This window comes from Erpetoichthys calabaricus, chromosome 8, assembly GCF_900747795.2.
Source record: "Erpetoichthys calabaricus chromosome 8, fErpCal1.3, whole genome shotgun sequence".
Taxonomy (NCBI): domain Eukaryota; kingdom Metazoa; phylum Chordata; class Cladistia; order Polypteriformes; family Polypteridae; genus Erpetoichthys; species Erpetoichthys calabaricus.
Window position 1 is genome coordinate 101,939,361 of NC_041401.2, and position 24,633 is coordinate 101,963,993.

Here is a 24,633-nt window from a genome sequence, read left to right on the forward strand (position 1 = left end):
CACTTTTAACTATACTTTCAAATTATTTATGAAAAAGGAGTTTAAAAAGAAAGCCCATTTGTTTTCAGTGAAATGAGGTCTGAATCATACAGCTCAGAGAATAGATAGGCAGACATTTTACTGATTGCTGAATGTTTCTGGTGTTTTTTTTTTCTTTTTTTTTCCCCAAAGAATTCATATTAATGGATAGACACTCCTCAAACTGTGTTGTGTTGCTTATCTTTGGGAAATGAGGAAATCCTAAAGTTATATAAAAGTAAAGTAAAGCAGGCAGCAATGTGCAAAAGCAAGCCTGACTTTTAAAGTTACAAGTTTTCGAGGACAAAAAGGGCAGTGTTAATCAATACTTTTAAATATTTTCTAAAAATCAACATTTGGGTAAAACTTTTTTTTTAAGTTATTACTTATTTGTCATGTCAGAGTTTCTCAGTGAAAGATGCCTTATGCAAATCAAAAGAAGACTGCACTCCTGGGGAAGCTGTCATAGCAGGCCATGGTAAGTGGATATGACCTAACACCACTTTTTATACAAGTGATCTTCATGTCAGATTTTTTTTTAATCCCTCAGTTTAAAAAAGATTGTTTAATGAAAAAAATATTTAATCTATATTGTTTAGTGTTAAAAACTTAAAAACTGGATGATACTAGTTTTATTTAGTTATTTTCTACACCTAGTTAATACTGCATCAATATTTAGCTCCTAACCCTTAAGTACATAGACTGTGGTAGGCAGGACATTCTCAATTTGCTGATAATGTTATTCTCCCGGTACCCTTATGAGGAGATATCTTGCCAGCCATAAGTCCTACCAAGCTTTAATAATAATAATAATAATTCATTACATTTATATAGCACTTTTCTCAGTACTCAAAGCGCTATCCACACAGGGAGGAACCAGAAAGTGAACCCACAATCTTCCACAGTCTCCTTACTGCAAAGCAGCAGCACTACCACTGTGCCACCTGCTTTGGTTGGTTGCAAGGCCCTGGCTAGCTTTAACCTTCCCATGGGTAGAGTTACAGTATGTAGTTATCCATTTCATCAGGATGACTTCACTCAATTATTATAAACAATAGCAAAGCCTGCATGATCTGATAAAATATGTGTCCAAGGGTAACAATGGGGAAACTGAGAATCATCTTAACCTATGACAGCCTCCCATTCCATGCAGTGCCTACCATCAGTAAATCAAGGGGATAGTCATCCTAAAGACTGACATAAATATATCTTACAATCATTTTCTCACTAGTGAAATATAACCCATGAATAAAACCAAGTGCAAAAACGTTTGAGGAGTGTGTCTCCATGACCATAGTCAAAGTGTCTAAGCAAATTCTTTGAAACTGTTAGTACAGTAGTTATCCATTTTTTATTATCAAATGTAAAAAATTGACCATTAATGTTGTTTGTAATGTTTTGAATATGGTTTGAATATGGTTGCGAGTGATTCTGTGAAATGTTATAACATTCAGTTTGATGTATGTATGCTTTTGTTCCTTTCCTTATTTAAATGCAACTGAGTAGCCAAGTTTCATGTCTGCATATAAAAACATAACACATCAAATCCTTATACAGTAAAAACAATAAAAACTGATTAAACATTAATACCTGTTTCATATCGAATTATGCTATATTACTCATTTATATTCTTTTATGAGACTTTGTTGTCAATTGTATTATCACTTAGACTGCAGTGTAGCAGAGGGTGTTCAGTTTATACTGAATCTATAGAGTAGATTTGTGAATTTCCCCTTGGGGATTAATAAAGTATCTATCTATCTATCTATCTATCTATCTATCTATCTATCTATCTATCTATCTATCTATCTATCTATCTATCTATCTATCTATCTATCTATCTATCTATCTATCTATCTATCTATCTATCTATAAAAAGAGGGTAGGTGAGATGCAGACCACTGGATGCCACAAAACATATAATAACGAAAGGATAGAGTGGTCAAATGAAGAGTGCTTATTACTTTGGAAACCCACACCATCTATGTAAAATAACATATTTAAGTAATTAAATCCCTCAAGAATTGTAAATCTGTTCAGTAGCTGCATGAGTGTCAATATTAACACAATTTTATTGTTGTGCCATTTGTCCATGTAAAACACTTGCTAAGTTGAAAAAGTGCTACTCCAACAAACAGAACAGTTTAATGGCTAAAGCACTTGATTTTGAACAAAAGGCTTAACTCTAATGCATACCTCATATTATAGAGTAAGAACTGTTTTGTGCATATAAAGCACTTTGAAACACTCAGAAGCTTTAGCTGTAGTGTAGTGTTCTATTCTAAATACATAGTAGTGCAGTCTAAGGATGAATTCTTGGTTATGCATATCATTTAGAGTTTAAACCCTCTAAGTTTTTTCCAGTCCACCTTTCCTTGTTATATATTTCATTTTCAGGGATAGCCCAGATGTAGCATTGTTATACTTGTTATATTGCACTTATCCACAAAAGGGCTCAAATCAGGTTACTTTAGAGTCACAGCCCAGTGCTGTAGTGGTGAGGTAATTGGACTGGATCAAGTATCACCCTGTGGAAATTACATTATCTGTACTGCGTAACTTTGAACTTATTTTCACCAAGGTGTCAATCAATTAAATAAGCTAAATGACAAAAATGTAAACTTGATGTTTGTTTTTTTTTTGAGTTAGCTTAAATATACATTTTGTTAGCTGTTTTATTTTTCCTAATTATATTGATTATTTGGGATGAGGTTTACAGTGTTATGTTGTAAGTAACCAACATTTACTTTGCTTGTTAACACTTTTCTTCCCACAGGAGTAAAGACAGGTGTCTGCTTGAAAAAGGACACAAACTCCACGGGCACATGTGAGATTTTTGCTTGGTGTCCGATTGAGAGAAGTGGGAAACCACAGTAAGAAATGAGATATTATTGTTACTATTAATAAGTGGTAAATCTAAAGCAATCTCAAAGTGCTCAGTCCTATAGCATATTTATATTAAGGTCACCTTTAGGTCAAACTCCAACTTAGCTATCTCAAGTAAATGGCAAGACTTTTTAAAAATATTGTAAAATATATGCTTTTGAACAGAAGTGTTATATAAGGTTGAAACTGGAGAACAGATAAGGGAAAATGCAGCTCTAGCCTGTTTACCAGTCCACTCTAAATAACAGGTAGTTGAATTTCTATTTCAGCTGAGACTCTTGAGCCTATTTTTAATAAAAGGGTTGTTAAAAAACTTTTGTTTTTTCTAAATTTACTAGGAACTGAAATGTATTCTAAGGTTAATTTGAAGTACCGTTTGCTACTGCAGTGCCACAGAGCAATCTGTTTCTTAACACGTGCAGTTGGCCCTTGAAATGGCATATTATGATGATATGCTTTTTAAACAACAGGCTGTTATTGAATTGTTTTATAATCAATATGCGAAAAAGGTTAAAAATGTATTTATGTCTGTTTAGAATACTCAGAAATATAATTTGGAAAAAGGTTTGGAGTGATGATATATTGAAGAAGTGACTGTGATTGCAGGATTAAGACAAAAGCAAGAAGGGGACACAAGTTTTGGTGTATTGCTGGCTGAGTGCTATTGAAGTTGATGGAGATTATGTAGAAAAATTTTGGAGTTTAGAAAATATGCTCAGTTATCCCAGGAGTATGTTTAAATAATTCTACAATACATTATTAGTTATTAAACAATTGTGTGGAATATCTTTCCTTATAACCTTCTTATTTTATTATCTTTTGTAGTCCAGTTTTAAATATGTGCTGAATACTGCAAAAGATGAGGCTGACCTTTTTCATTGTTGGATATCTTGTCATTTGTATCTGAAATGAGATTTTGTCTCTTTCTTAGCTTTAAAGCAGACATTTTAGAAACAGGCAAAATACATTCTGCATTTCTGAATTTCTTTCAATCATACAGAATTAGGAGTTTCTTAATGTTAATAATAATAACCCAGACAGTTGTTAAACTGAACTTGTAGTTTAACTAAAAGCAGTAAATGCCCAGTCATTGACAACTGAAACCCAGAAGCTCCAAGGATACACCCTAACAAAGTTTGAGAACTGCATAATTAATGTTGGATTGCAGAGCATCTTGCCATTTTTCCATTTACCTTTGTACTAGGTCATTGCCTATGAAACAACCACAGTGTCATACTTCACAATGCCCACCGTACTATTTAGGCAAACTGAAGCAAGCATTATTTTAGAAGCATTGTCCTTGAAAAGAAAATTAATAGTGTAATCAGTTAGGGAATGTACTTGATAATATTTTCAATGAAAAGTTTAATATTGAAGTAAAACAAGTAGATGTAAAATTCTGACAGAATTGGAACAGATCTAGTTGAAACTGAATTCATCTTGACCGATGAAGACTTGAGAGCTAAATTACATTTAATTACAAATGTTTTGAAAATGACTGAGAGAGATGACATCGTCTTACCCAGGAAGATCTGCATCCTGTATTATTTTGTTTTTGAAAGTCAAAGCTAGCCTTTAATTATATCCTAGGCATTTACATGCATGAAAATATTCTCTTTCATTGATAAAAATGAAGATTGTGCAAATTATTATGAAAAACTGTAGAGTTAGAATTTTGTTTCAATAAGTTTTTGAATTACTTTTATTTATATATTTTTTCTAGAAAACCATTATTAGCCAAAGCAGAAAACTTTACAGTTTACATAAAGAACTCTATAAGATTTCCAAACTTCAAATTTGCCAAGTAAGTACCTATTGTTTCATGTTTCAGTAATCTTAAAGTGGCAATTTATTTAGCTGTTTCTATCCTAATAAAAATTAGGTATTTCACTGTTTCCTTCCTATAAGAACTGGCAATCAATTAAGAATCCAAACTTTTTGGGAGAACATCTACATATACAGTATCACATTTTTAAAATGTTAAACATGAGAAAGAAAAAAACTGCAAGCCAGGGTAATTTTAAAATACAATATTGATGACTGTAATGATTTAGAATTTATCATTATTTTTAAATTTTTCAAAAGCAAGTATGAAGATCTAAATGCCCCCTGAAAAAAATAGATTTTCTTTAATCTTTCAAACATTTATGATATATTTATTTTCATCAGTAATTGTTTCGTAATTTCAAGGAGGTTTAAGGTTGTGGTATATTGAAACTAGTATAATTGAGAAATGTATACCACTTATTGCGAACTTGATCTTTTTTTTATCTAAAATCCAAAAAAAAAAAAAAAAAAGTGACCGCATTCAGTGAACTGGAGTGTGCTGATAACCATTAACACAAGACTTGTAGTTATAGAACTGTGATGCCCAGTTTTTCATAAATCTGTTTTTATTCCTTATATTGTTGATGTGAACATTTTGTGTTCAGTGGCTATTTTTTTTTTTAAGGTCAAATGTTTTGGATACAAGTAATAATTCATATTTGAAGTCCTGTCAGTATGATAAAATCCACAGTCCCTACTGTCCAATTTTCCGCCTTGGTGATGCTGTACGTTGGACTGGCCATGACTTTCAGGATATGGCAAAAGAGGTAAAAAGTATATTGTCTGGGTCTCTCATTCATTTTTCTTCTTTCTTTCATATTTTTGTCAGATATTATTTAGCTAACAACAGATAATCAACTTTATCTTGCAAAGAAAGTTTTAATTAAATTCATCTATGAAGACTTAATATGTTGTGATCATCCAATGTCTTGTTTGCATCACTCTATATTTTTATGTTTCTCTTTGCTATATTGTATGTACTATTTTCATCAGTACTATTTTCATAAGTAAAGAGTGATTAACCAAAGGCCAGTCCCATTATAACCATCTAGAACTCTTGAAAGTGAATGAATGTCGTGTGTTCAGTGTTAGGAGATGACTCATCCAAGCCTCCTTAGTAGTTCTTAATTGTTCTGCTTGGCTGCTTATCTGTCAGCGATTCTGTAAACTGACATAGCTGAACTATGTTTTTGTACACTGCAGTATAAAGCTTTGCATCAGTTAAGTTTTAAGAAAAAATATTTAAGGCCCCACAGCTTATCCTTCCATTATGTAATTTGGCTAGATCTAAGTCAGTGATTCCCAAACTTGGTGGCTGCAGGTTTTTGTTCCAACCAACTTCCATTTTTCATTGGACTCTTAGACTAATTAAGTGAGTCATTATTTCATAGTGTTTTGGAGTCAATGTAGAAATTACAAACTAAGTTTGGTAGATTTTTTTATTAAATTGCACTAAACAGTTATATGGGGAATATGTAATTTTTTAAAGTTGTTAACAGTATTTTCAACCTAATTTTCATTCTGCTTTTCCAGGTGTTCTGATTATTTAATTGATTATTTACTAATTAGTGGGTCATTGCATCTTTCATCATCCTGGGTGTCTGCTATGCTGTTTGTTAATTGTCACTATTAGGGTCAAATGAAGGTAGCAAACTACACAGGAAAAGGGGAAAATAATAGGAAAATGGCAAAAGAGAGCTAAGCATTTATAGCTTTAGAAAAAAATGGAAATATTTCTAAATGTCTTAAAAATGAAAAAACATACTGTTGTGTTTTTCTGAACGCAGAATAAGAGAGGAGTAAAAAAGACAAGCTAATTAAATTAGATTAGTTGTTATTGATGATTATCACCGATTGTGAGTCTGGTTGGAACAAAAACCTGCAGCCACAGTGGGTCCCCAGGACTGAATTTGGGAACCACTGAGCTAAGCTAGTATTGGTCAAGGCATTCTGTAAAAGTATCCATAAACTGAGCTACAAAGAAGCAAAATAAGGAAAAAAGCCTTGGTGTTTCTGTTCACTCAGAAATAAGCAATAAACACTTTCTAGAAATATTTAAAAAAAACACCAGAAAGTGACACAGTCTGTTTTATTTCTGTGGGTATTTGACTTATTATCATACAACTTTTTGACACTGCGGTGGGTTGGCACCCTGCCCAGGATTGTTTCCTGCCTTGTGCCCTGTGTTGGCTGGGATTGGCTCCGGCAGACCCCCGTGACCCTGTGTTCGGATTCAGCGGGTTGGAAAATGGATGGATGGATGGAACTTTTTGACAACGGTATAGAGACTTTGACATAGTTTTATCTGTGAAAGATTCTAAATAAAATATTCTTTCATTTCTATTAAAATAATTTTAACATGACAGTCTGCAATAATTTGGTGAACCCATGCAAACCCATTCCATAAGTAATGAGAAAATGAAAAGCAGCACCATTTTGGAATATTCCTTTATCTGGGAAACTCCTTCCAAACACAAATCTGTTTTAATTTGCAATAATGAAGAGATGTCCACTGTTTTATACTAATGCATCTGCTCTGCAGTAGGTACTGAAGCATAATTGTTTTGGTTGGTTAGTGCTTCGTAATTTAGGGAGCTTCATACTGTGTAAAAGCTCCACAGTTTACATTAAATTGAAATCATTGAAGAGTATTAATATTTGATTTTATTTTCCAAAATGTGGATGGAACACAGCATGAATTGGGAATTGCCAGCTAGGGTGAACATCCAGGACAGGGTTGTTTTATGACATTATAATCTGTAGTAAAGAAATTTTTCACTAAAACTATGTTAGTTAAAACATTGTACGTTACAGATGGAAAATCAAAAGTACAGAAATACAGAACTTAATCGCTTTCACTGCTACTTAACTACTTGAAACAAACAGTTCTTAATGCACAGCGAAGCATTAAGTCACACTTTAAATAGGGCTTATTTTAAAACCTACATATATATGTTTGGTATTATTCTTTTCAGAATTTACTGAACTTTAATGTGATGTTGTTAGATTTTCAGATTCTTATTCCAATTTTAAATTATAAACTAAAATATCAAGAACTCACGTCCCGCAAGACGAGACTTTGTGCCAAGAGATTTAAGCGCCGTGCGAGATGCAAATCATGCGGCATGGCAGCAGCAGCAAGCCAGCAACTGAACGAGCAAAGAGGAGGTAAAAAAAAAACTGTATTTGTTTCCCATGGTATCACCATTTAAGAGGGGGTTTCGGAGGAGCGACTGCATCTCCTTGGGGTGCATTCAGCCCCCCTCTTCACAACATGAGTGGCAGAGACAAGAAGTGGCTGGCAAGCCAAGCGAGCAGGGGGTAACCCCCTAGTATATATATAAATGATTTGGATAGGAATATAAGTAACAAGCTGGTTAAGTTTGCAGATGACAGGTGGATTGGCAGATTAATTTGGAGTCCGTTAAATCATTACAGAAGGACCTGGATAGCATACAGGCTTGAGCAGATCTGTGGCAGATGAAATTTAATGTCAGTAAATGTAAGGTATTGGAAGTAAAAATGTTAGGTTTGAGTACACAATGGGAGGTCTGAAAATTGAGAGTACACCTTATGAGTAAGAGGAGTCGTAGTGGACTCTACCCTATCAACTTTCAGACAGTGCCCAGAAGCCATTAAGAAAGCAAATAGAATGTAAGGTTATACAATATAACACAAGGTTATGCTCAAGTTTTATAATGCATTGATGAGGCTTCATCTGGAGTACTGTGTGCAGTTTTTGTCTCCAGGCTACAAAAAGGACATAGCAGTGCCAGAAAAGGTCCAGAGAAGAGTGACCAGACTCATTCTAGGGCTACAGAGGATGAATTATGAAGAAAGATTAAAAGAGTTGACACCTTTCAGTTTAAGCGAAAGAAGATGAAGGGGTGAAATGATTGAAGTGTTAAAATTATGAATGGAATTAGTACAGTGGATCGAGACTGTTATTTTAAGAACACAGGGACACAGTTGGAAACTTGTTAAAGGTAAATTTCACACAAACATTAGGAAGATTTTCTTTACACAGAGAACCATAGACACTTGGAATAAGCTACCAAGTAGCATGGTAGACAGTAAGACTTTAGGGACTTTCAAAACCAGACTGTTTTTAGAAGAATTAAATGTTTTTTTAGAAGAATTAAATGGATAGCACTGGTGAACTTTGTTGGGCTGAATGGCCTGTTCTCATCTAGATTGTTCTAATGTTCTAATATTCTAATCAGAATAAAAATGTTGGTACAGCATGTTATCCATCCATCCATCCATTTTCCAACCCGCTGAATCCGAACACAGGGTCACGGGGGTCTGCCGGAGCCAATCCCAGCCAACACAGGGCGCAAGGCAGGGAACCAATCCTGGGCAGGGCGCCAACCCACTGCAGGACACACACACAAACACCAAGCACACACTAGGGCCAATTTAGAATCGCCAATCGACCTAACCTGGATGTCTTTGGACTGTGGGAGGAAACCGGAGCACCCGGAGGAAACCCACGCAGACACGGGGAGAACATGCATACTCCACGCAGGGAGGACCCGGGAAGCGAACCCGGGTCTCCTTACTGCGAGGCAGCAGTGCTACCACTGCGCCACCGTGCCGCCCGTTACAGCATGTTATATTAAACATTATTTTGTACAGGTGTTTTTGTGTATTTCATTTTTTAATGTGAGAATCCAGTTTCTACAATTTTTTTTCATTTTTAATTACTTTTAGAAAGTTTATTTTGGTTTTTTTTCTTGTTTTTCTTACAAATGTCACATGACCACAGTTGTTACAATGATGACATCACAAGTGTGATGCTATAGACGTGACAATCCCAGGATGCATTCATCAGTTGATACACAGTGTACTGAAAGGTCTCTTAGTGTAGTTATCTTTTTTTCTAACTAGGCCCTAGTGTTAGATATGTCTGTATTGATTGTGTTTTACTTTTGACTAATGGTTAATGTCTTGTGATTTAGGTTCTTTTTGTCTGATTCTATTTTTAATTTTCCTGTTCTGACATTTTGCAACATCTTTTGGCTACATCTTTGGCAACCATCCCAATCCTTGGACGCATATTGTGTCTCAGTATACAACAGCTGAGTTCTGTTTCCAGGTAACTTGTCTTAGAGGAAAGGCCCTGAACCCATATATAGAGACTACGTACATAATCCCTAAGCAAATTCCTGTGTCATTGAAAAACTTATTTATGTTTCTGGTTTCCTTTTCCCTTAGTAAATTTTTCAGGTTAGGTTTACTTTTTGCTTGTATTTTGATGTTTATTTTTGTCATATTGCATTTTGTTTATGATAAGATTTTGTATTCAGGCATTTACATTTGATTATCGTGCCTAGAGTGTTTTTCCAGCCATCCATTTTCCAACCCGCTGAATCCGAACACAGGGTCACGGGGGTCTGCTGGAGCCAAGCCCAGCCAACACAGGGCACAAGGCAGGGAACCAATCCTGGGCAGGGTGCCAACCCACCGCAGGACACACACAAACACACCCACACACCAAGCACACACTAGGGCCAATGTAGAATCGCCAATCCACCTAACCTGCATGTCTTTGGACTGTGGGAGGAAACCGGAGTGCCCGGAGGAAACCCACGCAGACACGGGGAGAACATGCAAACTCCACGCAGGGAGGACCCGGGAATCGAACCCAGGTCCCCAGGTGTCCCAACTGCGAGGCAGCAGCGCTACCCACTGCGCCACCGTGCCGCCCCTAGAGTGTTTTTGTCTGTTTAAATTTGGGCTTTTGATAAGAGTAAGTTTTTTGTATGTTTTGGTTATTTGGCACTCCAGTTTAGTGACTACCTTTAGTAAGATATTATTACATGGTTTGGTATTCTTTTGCAGTCATCCAGTAACAGAATATTACAAATTATGGCAGAGGCAATTTAGGTAAAGCAATTATTGCACTATTCATAGCATTGTCAATCAGATGGGCTACTAGAAAAACACAGATATTAACTCATGAACAAAACATTCAATTTTTCTAATGCCATATTCAACCTCACTGTATATTACACGCACTGGTACATTATACTTTTTCAAACAAGGGAATACGTTAGCTATCAGTCAAACTACTCAGTAAATGGTCATGCAATAGCCAGTTACATTGATATTACAACCTAAATTTCCATGACAATACTATACAGTAATCCCTCGCTACTTCGCGGTTCACTTTTCACGGATTCACGACTTCGAGGGTTTTTAAATACAAGTGATTGCCCGCATATCGTGGAAGTTATGTTCCAGACCCATCAGCAACAGGAGAAAATCCACGATATAGAAAGACCATATAAATAAACATTTTTATAGTTTAAGCCTTAAAATACCCATCCCACATGCTTTAAACACATGTAAACTTATAAAACACACTTTGTTAACATATATGATATGTGGATGTCGGGCTAAGGATATGAGTAACATCTCACTATTATAAAACATTTTAACTTCACACAAGACAGGACAGTGAGACAGGAAAATAGGTGCTGTATAGGCTTTTAAATTATTGACACGCAGAGCAACAAGCAGCACAAAGCCAGCACAAAGTCCACTTCTCCTTAGCGTTCATTCAGCTCCCCACCCCCTTGACAATGCGAAGTGGCAGGAGCGTACTGCGCCTCCGGGGAGGGGGGTTTGAGCGAACGTGCTGTTCAGCTCTCACACACCCCCACTCCTCCTCCTCCTTCCGAATGCGCAGAGCGATAAGGAGGCATTTTGGCAGAAGCAGCACAAAGTCCATTTCTGCTCAGCGTGAGTTCAGCTGCCCCCCTTCACAAAGCAAGTGCAGACACATCGACGTCTGATCGCTGCGTGCAGTGTGCAGTGTTGGGCTGCAGTGTTTAAGAATGTAGAAAGTGTTTAAGAGCATAGGAAGTGTTTATAAGAGTGTGGGAAAGGTTAACAAGAGAGTGAGAAAGGTTTATAAGAGTGTGGGAAGGGTTTATAAAGCCTTAAAATATGTATAAATAATAAAATAAATATAGGTCGCTACTTCGCGGATTTTCACCTATCGCAGGGGGCTGTGGAACGTAACCCCCACGATAGGTGAGGGATGACTGTAATATCAAAATGTCATGATTATTTTCATACTTTGTATTGTATTAGTCAAGCTCCTTAAATAAAATGGTGCCAACCTCAGGGTTCTCATCCTATTTCACACTTTTACTGTAAATGGTCATGGGATCACCCATATGATGCTGTTAAGATTAAGCCACCATTTACCCCATATGGACTTTATCTGATTTTTCTCTTTTGAAACATATACGGAGTATACTATTCCCACATGATATGGTTTGCCCAGATTCTCCCCATATGATACGCATAGGGGCCAACCCAATATTCTGCTCATATGGGTTTGCTAAAAATTTCTCCATATAATATGCATATTGGCCAGCCCATTATTTTTCCCATATGGGTTTGCCATGATTCTCCCCATCTGATGTGCATAGGGGCCAGCCCATATTCTGCATATATAGGCATATGCATATCGTTTGTCATATGATCCCAACATGGGTTGTTCACAATTAAATATAGATTTTTGGATAATGCACATGGACACCCTCATTTGGAAAATGAGTGTTTGTCCATCTCTAAGTGGCCCAGGTCTTGCTCATGTCATATTGATACTTACAGTTCCCCATTACTTCCCAAGGTCCTGGACACTATACAGTATCTTCTTTCTACTTTCTTTCCAGTACTTAAGGTCAATGTGGCCCCTCTAGTTCTGTTTTTAATTACTTCACTGGACTATGGCAGTCGCATGGTGGCTCCCTTTTCTACTCTTTGCTTGTAGGCTCTGTTCTCACATGGGTTTTTCCCCCTTTCTAAGAAAGGGAATGGCATCAGTAATTGAACAGACCTTGTTTGCATTAAGCTTTATATCAGTGGCTCAAACTAGGACTGGGCAATTTTTTCAAAAAATTATTTAATTAAAATGAATGTGTCAAAAAACCTTTTAAACACGAAAATTAGCGTATGTTTTTTTAACCAAATAATACAGTTAAACAGTTGAGCAAACACAATAGTGAGCCTGATATTAATGCAAAACAGCAATTGAGATTCTGAGTGGCAGGAGTTGGAGATGAAAAACTGCCGTCATTTTCGGTTTGGATGATGATAGTGCCACAAGTTCATCTGCCATGCTGGAGCTGAATGGATCCTGCAGTATAATGACAGGTAAAGGTCCTGCAGACTGGCATGATTTTGAAACAGGAGGCTGAATGCAAAAGTCACTTTAAAAAGATTATAGAAATTAAAAAGTGGTAGAATGGCAGAATGGAACCAGTGTGAGAATGCACAGGATGAAGATAAAGCCTAACCCCAAATAACAGCTCCCGTGTATTCTTCGCCCTGCTTCAGCATGGACTGCACAAGGCGCACTCTCTGTTACATATCCTGTTAAGACAATGTGACTGCTTTTGGAGCAGAGTGTGCCTTGTCTGGGGCCTAGGGAAAAAAAAACACTGAATCTGTCCATCATGCCTTGTTAGCCTGCAGCTGTGACTAGGCTATAATGGGAAGAAGAGCAAGAAGGCTGTCTATAACCAATAACAGCTCCAGTCTAAGATGGTCTTTTTTGTTGGTGTTGGGAACCAATAAGATAAAGAACTGGAAAGATAGAGTGATTGCTAGAAATGGATTTCATACCAGTTCTGAATGTGACTACAGTCTGTCACTAGACAGCTCAGAGCAGCAGTGACCCTAAGCATATCTTTGGACTGTGTTAGAAGACTGCTGTTGAGACAAATATCTTGGGAATGAAATCGTTGAGTTCTTGCCACATTTACTCTAGCATTAGGGTCATAGGTACAAAGAGCTTAACTTTGTCCATGAAAAACACAAACATAGTCTAATTTTAGTGGTACAATACAATTGGGACAATTTAAAGATTGCACTTAAGCTATCATTAGTACTTGAAATGACAGTTTATTATTCTAAACATTGAAAAAAGTCAGTCCATCACCAGGTCTTTATTTTATATAGTAACTTTGCATTTAACATTATAACATACCATCAGCCTGGAGCAGAAATGCATTTGAACTAAAATAGTAGAACCAGAGAGCAGTCAGATAAGGAAAGTATGAATAAATGTTATACTTATTTGCAGCGGAGCTCACACCAATGGCAGATGTAGCAAGATAATAATGTTTATAGTAAACAAAACATTCTTAATCACACTGTTGCTGATAAAGGATAAAACCAATGGAGCTGATGCATGCTTACTTGCAACTATGCACTTAACTGCTTTTATAAATAATTATTTATAATTAGTGACATAAGCAAACTGACTTTTCATTCATTTTATTTTCTGTGAATGTGCAGGGAGGTGTCATTGGGATTTTCATTGAGTGGAACTGTGACCTGGACAAATCTGCTTCTAAATGCAATCCACAGTACTCTTTTAATAGGCTGGACCTTAAGTCTTCTCCTGTGTCTGTCACCTCTGGCTATAACTTCAGGTAAAGGGTTACAGTAAATACATTTAACAATAACATCCTGCAGTTGGGGTGCCACAAGAGAATTTTTTTAAAAATGTAGAATGATTTATGGGATGGATCTTTGTGTCAGACTTATGAAAAGAAGGTACACAAGTAGATAGAGGAGGTAAAAAGTGACTACATTTATAGATCTAATCTAACAGAGTGCAGTAATTAAACTGTCATATGCCCCTCTTTCTCTTGCTGTATTTAACTCTTCTAGGTATGCAAAGTATTACAAAAACAGCAAAGGAGAGGATTACAGAACACTTATCAAAGTCTATGGGATCCGGTTTGATATCATGGTGAATGGAAAGGTAAAAAGTTCCATGCTACTTAACTGAATACCAGAGCAGTCCAAATCTAGCTAACCCTATCGCTTGAATAAATTGTAAAACATTACAAATACAAACAGTTTATGGACTAATGTAGAAGATGTTTGCTACTATTTGATTTTTAAGTTTATAGTATTAATTTTATTTATATTGACACTATTTATCTCAATTTCCCAATTAGAAAAATCATTCAGCAGAAAATGATAACTATGCTAAATACATTAAATTCTCTTCAAAACAGAATGTCACATACATGTTTTAAACGACTCAGTATCAGATGGTATGTGAGTATAGCTTTTGTGACTGTTTACATTGTGTGAAGGAAAGAAAGCTTTCCTTATATACCAAAGAGGTGCTGTTAAATCAATTCCTCACTTTAAACTGGCTCTGTGAGAGTGTAAATGTGGGTTTTTAAGTGAATTTGTGCTGTAATGAACTGGAGTTTTTTACAGGATGGGTTTCTGCCTTATACCTAATGCCTTCAGAATTAGCTCCAGCCCCATGACCATGATGCTGATTTCTGCACTTTTTAATGCACAGTAACAGTTCATCGCCAAGAATATACTAGATTAAAACATCTAAAAGAGTGAATTAAGTATTATACATGTAAAAGCTGGACTTCAAAGCCTTATTGACAGGGGCACCCATGGTTTTGCATAAAACTGAAGCTGTTCATTTAGAGTCTCTTTTATCTAATTTAGGTTTTGGTGGAAGATATGATAATGTTTACTATAAACAAAACAGTTATACAAATACAGTACTTTTTTAACTGTACTTTATATTGTCAAATGATTCCAGATAAGACAGGAAGTGAAATTAAACTGTATTGCCAAGTGGGCATATTTCTAGCTTAATTATTACAATTCCAGTTACCTTTACAGGGTGTTTGTCTGATCACATTTCGTAAAGTGTAACAAATATCAAAATGCAAAATAAAGCCTATTAAAAACTGTTATCTGATAGTGGCATCTGCTGCAATAATAAACATCCTTGCTGTTTCAAATCAAACAAAATAATTGTCAGTCAAATTTGCTTTTGAAGATAATTTCTGTTGCAAATCAAAAGAAATGATTGTCAGTCAAATGTAATTTGAGAACTTTGAAAAGTGACTATTAGGTTTACCAAACATACAAAAAATGTATGGGGAAAATTTGCGAATTTTACTCAGACTATGACTGGGCACAATAAAGCTTACAGACCTGTATCATAAAAACTGATTATTTTAAGTTGATTAGTTAATAATAAGTCTAAACATGTTTTTATACTTTTCAGTAAAACCTCTAAAATTAGAATTAGCTTTCCTGGAAATTGGTGGGACTATGGCATAGATTGTAAATTTTCTTCCATGTGAAAACATTTTTCATAAGAATTGTAATTAGTACTTTGCTGATCATTCAGATGGCAGTTTTGAACTCACCAACACACCAGCATTTGTTAGATGAAGCCCAAAATTAAATACTATAACTGATGTTGTTTGTTTTATTTGGACTGTAAGCCAGGTACTTAGGTTGTCTTCCAAAATCTTTAAGATGGACTAGTGTGTGTGTAAGTGTGCCCTGCGATGTGACTGGTGCCCTGTCTAGGGTTGTGTCACACCCTGTACCCAGGTGCTGCCAGGATAGGCACTGGTACGCCACAACCCTGAACTGAATAACAACATTAGCAAATGGATGGATGGATGGAAATGTGTTCATATAATTTAGACTTAATAATAACATGCAATGTGAGACTTTTGAAAAATATGCTATCTCCTAGTTAAAGTTGTTGTTAGGTTGCTTGAATCTAATTACATTTTTTTATGTACATTTCATTTTTGTGCTCATTTTTACCTGATAAGATTTTCCAGCTATTAAAGACGTTGGGCATTATGTATAAAACTTGCTTATGCTTGTAAAAGTTCATAAGCCGTTTCTTACGCAATAGTCAGGATTTATAAAGCACGAACTTGCCGTGGAATTGGTTTCAATCATCTCTAAGTCCCATACAGACGTTTTTGGTGTTGGCATTTTAGTGACTCCAGGCAGCAGGACCATGAAGTGTACAGAAAATCTGATTTCATTGCACAGATAACTGACATGTTCTCTCAATACAGCTGACTTTAGTGTTGTTATTAATGCCTAATGTATATGTGTAATGTTAATTGGCTTAGTGTGTGGCCTATCGATTTTGTCCAACAAAAGGGTGTGCTGTGTGTTTTACAACATAACTGGCAATGGAGGTTTTTTGGAGAATATTGCCAGTGACAGGCTACGTTTTCAAGGATTGTGATGATTTTTTGGCTCATAGAGAATCACTGGCTTATAAGCTGATTTAGACATCCTAGAACTGTCCTCTTAGAATTGTGTGCTGGAACCCACGGTGCAAAGACCATCATGCAAAAATCACACAATCCCTCTTCCATAGAGTATTTGATGACAGATGCTTTTCAGTATGAAATGGCTGATCAGTCATGAATCTTGCAGTCGCTCTGAGCTGTCTTGTGCCATCTGTATGGGATGATATACTTAAGGTGCTACCCAGATACATTCAATATCTTTACTGTCAATATGAGCAAGTCAAGATCATAAGGCAATTTGTAGCGATTGCTGATTTTCCTAATGTAATGGATGCGATTGACTTCTCACATGTTGCAATAAAAGCACTATCACAAAATGAATTTGCTTTTGTAAACAGAAAACACTTTCATTCAATTAATATTCAACTAATATGTAATGCCTAAATATGTCTTAGTAATGTTGTTGTACAGTTCAACCCATGATTCCTTTATTTTATCAAATACTAGTGTGGGAAGCAAACTTAAGGGTCATGTTGTATGTGATATTTGGCTTCTTGGTTAGTAAACCTAATTGATAGGGTTGCAATTAAGTTGAGTACATTGCAGACAATATGTATAATCATTCTTTTATGTGATAGTGGGTACACTATAAGAGAGGAGATATAATGAAAAGCACTCCTGTGTACAACTAGTCATAGCATGGACCATGGGTGCATTAAAATGTAGATGGCAGTATTTGGACTTGTCAGGTGGTACAGTACACTACTGTACAGCCCACACAAAGGTTTGGCGTATTGTGATGGCCTGTGCAGTGCTGTACAACATAGCGCAGAAACATGGACGGCCTTAGAACATCAACGCAATGGCAAATCAAAAACCTTTGGATGTTATACATTGAGTGTAAAGAGACTGGTATTGCAACATTGGCATTTATTTGGCAAAAAGTTGTTTATTTTTTTATAAGTTAAATAACAATGTTGTTAATATCTCACAGTTATGCACATATAACCTGTGTCCATTCATACTGTATGCTGGCTGCGGTGTGGGTACTGCATGATGGCACTTTGCTATTATTCTCTCCACTCAGCTGCTCCCACTTCATATGAAGTAACTCCTGCAGAGAGAACAGCAAGAATGTTTTTGTGATTCTCCACTTCAGTCAGTAATACAGTACCTCAAGTTCACACTCATTTAAGTTTAGTTTTCTGCCTTTTTCCATCTGTTCTTCCATGGTTTGTAATAAAGAGGTCAGTCTGGAACTTGGCCAAATTTACATGGAGATTAGATTGTCAATATTCAAAAAGCCGTTTTTACTCCATATGGATAATGACAGTAACTGACAGAGAGTAGTTAAAAGCGTGTGTATTTGTGCATAGTTTTACATAGATCAGAGATTTATAAAGGATCTTGGCGTAGGCACATTGCATACATACGGTTTTATAAATCTGATTTATTTTATGCATATGTAGTTTTTCGAGCATGAGCAAAATTTTAGTGTGGAATCTAAGCAAGGTTTTGTATATGAGGCCCCCATAACAGACTTTGAAGGATAAGTTAGCAGTTCATTAAGAATGCAAGATTTAATCAAGTTTTAAAAAATGAATCCACCTCTTTGTGTACAGTGCATATGTATATCTTTACTGAACAGCAAGCAAAAGAAAACCCAGGCTACTAGTTGTTTCTAACATTCCCCAATTAAACATAAAATATTACAACGTACAATTAATAAACTGGTTGACATGAAAAGACCAGTTTACAAAATGACTACCTTAATCTAGGCAAAAGAACATAACCTTAGGGAACTATGGTGAAAATCTAAAGATGTGAAAAATAAAACTCCAGTGATTTAGTACTGTCCTTCCTAAAACTTGTTGCTTAAGTAGTAAAAAATTTGTTTGATATACAAAATGTGCTTTCTGTTATGTCTGTATCAGGCAGGAAAGTTTAACATCATTCCAACAGTCATCAATATCGGCTCTGGCTTGGCTCTGATGGGGGCGGTGAGTATCTTGTATAAGGGTCCAATAAATTACACTATATTTGCAGATTTTTTTGCAACCACAGTTATTCTGTCTGAAAAAAAAATTAAAGTTAATTTGAATGGCCCAGAAGCATATGAACTTGAACTGTGCCTAAGAAATCTTTTTTGCATGATAGTATTGAGTGATTACATTGTTTAAAAGTTTGTCTGTTAGTGGGGTAATTTCTTAAAAAGTTGTCAAACACAAATGATGTGAAGAGTTGCGTATAAAATTGAAGGCAATTTTTATTATAATAACAATGTTTCTCTTCCTGTAGATGGCTAGATTTAAAACCTTTCACTCCCTGTAATTCATTTCAAACTTTTAAACAATTTGTGCAAGCTGAAACACCTAATCAGAGTGCTGTGTAATATTGATGACTTTCACAATAAAGAACATTTATCTAATGTAAAATTAAAGCTTCTTTAATACTTATTAAGATTAACATAAAATCAATGTAAGAACTTTCTATAGTTGTAGTAGTTTTGTTCCAAGGACCAAATAAGATATTTGTTCCTATATCCTATTTAGAACTCAATATTTTCCAGTTTGAAATGAAAGCACACTAGTTGGTATTTATTTTTACTAGTGTTGGTTGCTAGTATGATTGGTAATCTACTGAGCAGAACCTGAATTGCTAGCAGTTGGCTATGAAATGACCTTTACCTTGCAGAAATGTGTGCCATGCTGGAGTTACGATGTTAGTATTCTTTGGGTTTTGGTACTGCTCTGGTTGCCTTCAAAACTGCAGACTGGACAGCAACAGCATGTATTTTATTAATCAACTCAGATGCAATTTAGGTTGTGAGTTTTAATAGCATTTAGCAAAGTCATCACATAAATATGTAAATATGTAAAAACTGAGTGTTTTGTATCAAACTCTCTAGCAGTGTTAACACTATCTGTGGGGATCTAGAAGCAGTATTTTGTTAAAACATATCTCTTAACAGTTTACTTTTACAACAGGTGTCACCTAGTAGTTGATACCAAAATTTCAGACTGACATTAGAAGTTGATGTTTGAATATAGGAAAATTTCCTTTTAAACCATATTTTGGCCTATGATTTAATATTCAATCCAGTTTAAATTCATCACTATCAGGACTGGACATTTTTTCTCAAATATATATTCCCACCTGTGCTTATTGACTTATAGCACTTACTTACTTACTTTATTCATCAGTTACATGTAATATAATTTGATTGGCTGAGCTGATACAGTTTAAACATGAGCAGCAATATACAATACAAAATGAGGACAACAGTAATTACCATTTCACAAAAGCTCACCAATTTAAAAAGGTATAATAAAAAAGGCATCAACACAATAAGATATACAGTAATCATCAGATTAGTGTAGGAGACTTTAAGGTGATGTCATAAATTAAGTTTTTCTTTTCAGTGTACTAAGTAGAAATCAATAATTTGTGGCAAATATATAAATCACAGATTATTTTAATATTCAAGCACATTTTTATTTTTGAGAGCCATTTCGCATTTCAGTCATACCTAATCTCTCATAATCATACTTTGTTTTTTTATGATCTGGATTTTTCAAATAAAGGGAACTTTCTGATTCTGGTTTTATTACCTATTTATAAAGACTAATCTAACAGATGTTACAATATTTGCTTAGTGATATTCATATGTGAGTTTTGTTTTATAAGAAAACTATATCATATACTCCACTGTTTATTGTGACAATGTGATGAAAAATGCTATGCAGTAAATGTAGTAAACTATTTATTTATACATCAATATAATAATGTGTATAATATCTATACACAATCTATAATATACTCATCAATAAGAGAATTAATGGAAGGTGACAGATGGAAAGCTTATTAGGTAATTTAGATATGGACCAAATTACATAAAACAAACGTTTTAACAGTGCTGGGTGGATAATGTTCTACTCCCTGGTTCTTGGTGGATTATTTATGGCCAGATAGTGCAGTCGTATAATCTTTAAAACAGTGGGAACTATTTAGCTGGGGATACTTGCCAAAAGGGTATTACTTTTGTGGAATTAAATCTAAACTGTTAGTGATATCAACAGCAATATGAACAGGATATGAACTTTAAATGATATGGCTCACTTCTGCACTTGTATACTACTGAAGAGACACCTTCAAAGCTTGAAAAGCTTAACTATTACAGTCTTGCAAAGCATATGAATCCAGCTTTTTTGATAAGTTACATATTTCATATTTATTTAAATATTTTATAGATGTTAACTATAAGAGCACTGATACATTTTAAGGTTTACTTTACCAAATCTATTTTAGGGTGCCTTCTTCTGTGATCTTGTGCTGCTCTACATGATGAAAAAAAGTACTGTCTACCGAGAAAGGAAATATGAATCTGTAGCGTAAGACAATTTTATGTTATTTCTTTGATGATGTAATGCCCCACTAGCTGGCTGAATGTTACAGCTTTAGGTTTCTTTGGTCCTGGGTTTTAGTCTACAAAGGGATATGTGGGTCCTCATTCTCTGCCTGTTTTTTTTTTAGTGTTTGCCTCAGGTTTCTTGGTTTTCATTGGCTTTTCATTACTTGGTTGATGATTTTAAATGATGACAGTGTGGATTTATAGGATAGTTGCCTTGTCACAGATGACATGGTTTGATGACATGCAGCAGTCTAAATTATGCTAGAATTTTATGAGAAAGCAGCAAAAGCATTTAATCAGAGAAACACATGCAATATTGTTCATCTTGATTTTCAAAAACCTTTTGATAAGGCACTATATGAGAGGCATGTCATCAAATTAAAACAAATGAGAATTTCAGGCAAAGGATGCAAATTGACACAAAATGAGTTTAAACCCAAGACAAAATAAGTTATGGTGCAAGAAGTATTAATTGTGTGTATTATAACAACAGTCCCTCACAGATTAATGCTGGTACCACTGTTCTTTTTAATTTATATAAATGATCAAGATAAGAATACAAGTTGGTTAAGTTTGCCAATGACACTAAACTACTGTAGGTAGAATAGTAGAATAATCTACATAATTATTATGAATTGACCTGAAAAGAATCCAGAGCTTGGTAGGTATGTGGTAGATGATGTCTAGTATAAGGAAGTAAAAATAATAGATATAATTACACAATGGGAAGTCTGAGAGTTCATCTATGAAAAGTACTTAGAAGTTGTAGTGAAATTTTCACAGTTCATTCCCAGGCAGTTTACAACCAAAGTAAGAAGCTGCGTTGAGTACAAGTTTGAGTAGGATATGCTTAAGGTATACAATTCACTGGTAAGGTCTCATGTGAAATAATATGTACAGTTAGGACCTACATATTACAAAACAGTCATATCAGTGCTAGAGAAATTCCTAATGCACGCTATAGCACTGAATGTGGGGTATGAAATACAAGGGAAGGATGAAAAATTTCAATCTTAATCAAGCAAAAATTTAGAAATTAAGATGTGATAGGACAGAAGTGTTGAGTTCTTCAATATGGTCACATGGGTACAGATTGATGGTTAGCAGTAAAGTTCACACAAACTCTAAATAGTATTTCTAAATTAACACACAAAATATTGCGTAGGATTCCTGTGGGAATCTTCAAATCATGTCTTGTGTTTTGTGAAAAGGTTATATCAGTGGAGACAGACAAAATATGTTGGGCTGAATGGCTGGTTCTTCTGAAATCTTTTCTTATACTCTTTTGAAAAGCATGTATAAAGTAGATCGGCAAGTTCCAGTTTGTTGATTTATCAATTATAAAACATTTACATTAGCTTTCTGAGCAGTAAATGATTAATGAAGGTGAGAGATGTACAGCAAAAATGTTCAGTTTTCTTAGTCATGTCACTACAGACCATTTCCCTGTAATTTGATTTATTCATCCATCGATTTTTCAACCCTCTTTTTGGGGGCTGTAGGTAGCCTAGATGGTTATTCAGTTCACTATAGCATACATTTAATTATTTGGTACCACACAAATTGAAAATTGCTATTTCATCTAAAATATACATCCTTAGAAACAACATTACTAAAATACACCCCAACCAAGCAGACTCCACACAGACAGAATTACGGCCCAGGATTAAATCCAGATCAGAGGAGTTGAGATGGAGCAACACTATTCACTATGCCAGCTTGCTGCTCTGTTGGCTGCTGTCATTAATGGCTATGTGGCAGGGCATCTATCAGTAAAATTTTTCTGGTATACTGCAAAATGAAAAGAGAGGCCTAGACTAATAATTGGAAAAACTAACATCTGTTTTATGTTTCTGCCTACAGGAAAAGTAAAAAGAAAGAGGAAGGTAAAGCTTTTTCAAATGGAAAAGAGTCTACAAAAAAGAAAATAGAACAAGAATATCTAACAGACTTGTCACCTGAAGCCTAAAGAATATGAGCACTAGATTTTCTGTGAAAATTAGTGCATACACTATATGCAATGTGAAGATGAAAAGGGTGACATTAGGGATTAAGAATTAATAACTCTGGGCATGTCCTTCCTGACACTTACCTACTCAATACCAGTAAACACCTTCAGAGGGCCTTCTTCACACTGCCATGTTGTTGGTAGTTAGTGGCAACAAAGAACTAAAGACCAAATTCTGGAGTGGACATCTGTGTTAAAAAAAAAACGTTACAATGAAGTCTTTTTGAAGTAAAGATTATATTTGAAAAAACAGAAGATTTTTTTCTTTGTTTCTTTAGAAGAGTATGACATTCGCTTGATTCCCAGAATAGCAAATTGGAGGATTTCATTGGCACACAGTGCAGCCAAGGTTAATTCTAAATGGGCAACATGGCTTAAAGCTTAAGATATTAACTCCATGATTATTCCTGGTTATGTGATGCCTGGATGACTTGAGTGGCATTTTTGAGGCATGCATCAGTTTGTGAATATGGTTGCCAGCCTGGGAAAGAGGCCATATTCCTACAACTAGCTCACCATAATGTCATCCTTTCATCTTCAGTTTCTCACCTGCTGTTACAACTCCTTCACACACCCTTGGAATGTTGTGTTGAATTAAAAATGATATACAGTATTTCCTTTGAAGATTGGTATGGTGACACAAAAAGTTAGTTCTGTTATCTCATTTTCCAAAGTGAGATGCTGTGGATTCTTATAATTTGTGTGAAGCTGGGGGGCTTGAATGTGGGTTTGTGAGTGCGCCCGGTGGCTGATGGGCTCTCTGTTAACATTTGTTTCCAGAATAAGCATTGATCTCAGGAAGATCGATTTGCTTTAAGCATTTTTGAAAAAAGATGGAAAAGCATTTTACATATTATTTATAGTATATATATAATTTGGGTTGGCGCCCTGCCCGGGATTGGTTCCCTGCCTCGTGCCCTGTGTTGGCTGGGATTGGCTCCAGCAGACCCCCGTGACCCTGTGTTCGGATTCAGTGGGTTGGAAAATGGATGGATGGATATATTTAATTGTTTTTGTTTGCGCTGGTAGATGGCAAGCAGTAACTGGTCATTTTCCATGTAGCAAAGTATTTAACGCTGGAGGTTCTATAACTCATGACATCTTTCTAGCGCTGCTGGTTATGTATGTCCAGAAGAGTAGAGACTGTAAGTTAATGCCACTGAGTCCTCGTCAGGATGTAGGAGCAGTGTCTTTACTGGGATGCCTCTCTGACACTTTTTCTTTTTTTTTTTGGCAGTTGACATTGTCTTGTTTTTTTACAATGTTATATTTTTTGTTAGCTTTAATCAAAGGCTTTCATTATCTACCTCTCAAATAATCCTACATGTTTACAGTAGGTATAAAAGATCAATGAAGAATTTAATGTTTTCTCTAATTGTATTTTGATAAATGTATGAAGT

General features: G+C 35.4%; 1 protein-coding gene across 2 annotated transcripts in view; it reads left to right on the forward strand.

Annotated features, from left to right (window-relative positions):
• p2rx5 (purinergic receptor P2X, ligand-gated ion channel, 5) overlaps window positions 1-24,124 on the forward strand; it is a 46,698-nt gene extending 22,574 nt beyond the window's left edge. Inside the window, exons 4-12 of one of the 2 annotated variants that reach the window (XM_028807186.2) lie at window positions 421-496; window positions 2,795-2,891; window positions 4,628-4,708; window positions 5,357-5,498; window positions 14,050-14,186; window positions 14,428-14,521; window positions 18,749-18,814; window positions 21,123-21,205; window positions 23,089-24,124. In XM_028807186.2, coding sequence (XP_028663019.2) covers window positions 421-496; window positions 2,795-2,891; window positions 4,628-4,708; window positions 5,357-5,498; window positions 14,050-14,186; window positions 14,428-14,521; window positions 18,749-18,814; window positions 21,123-21,205; window positions 23,089-23,194 — 882 coding nt within the window. In that variant the 3' untranslated portion in view covers window positions 23,195-24,124. The remainder of the gene's footprint in view (window positions 1-420; window positions 497-2,794; window positions 2,892-4,627; window positions 4,709-5,356; window positions 5,499-14,049; window positions 14,187-14,427; window positions 14,522-18,748; window positions 18,815-21,122; window positions 21,206-23,088) is intronic. The other variant, XM_051931072.1, reaches the window with a different exon arrangement.
• Window positions 24,125-24,633: the final 509 nt, after the last annotated feature.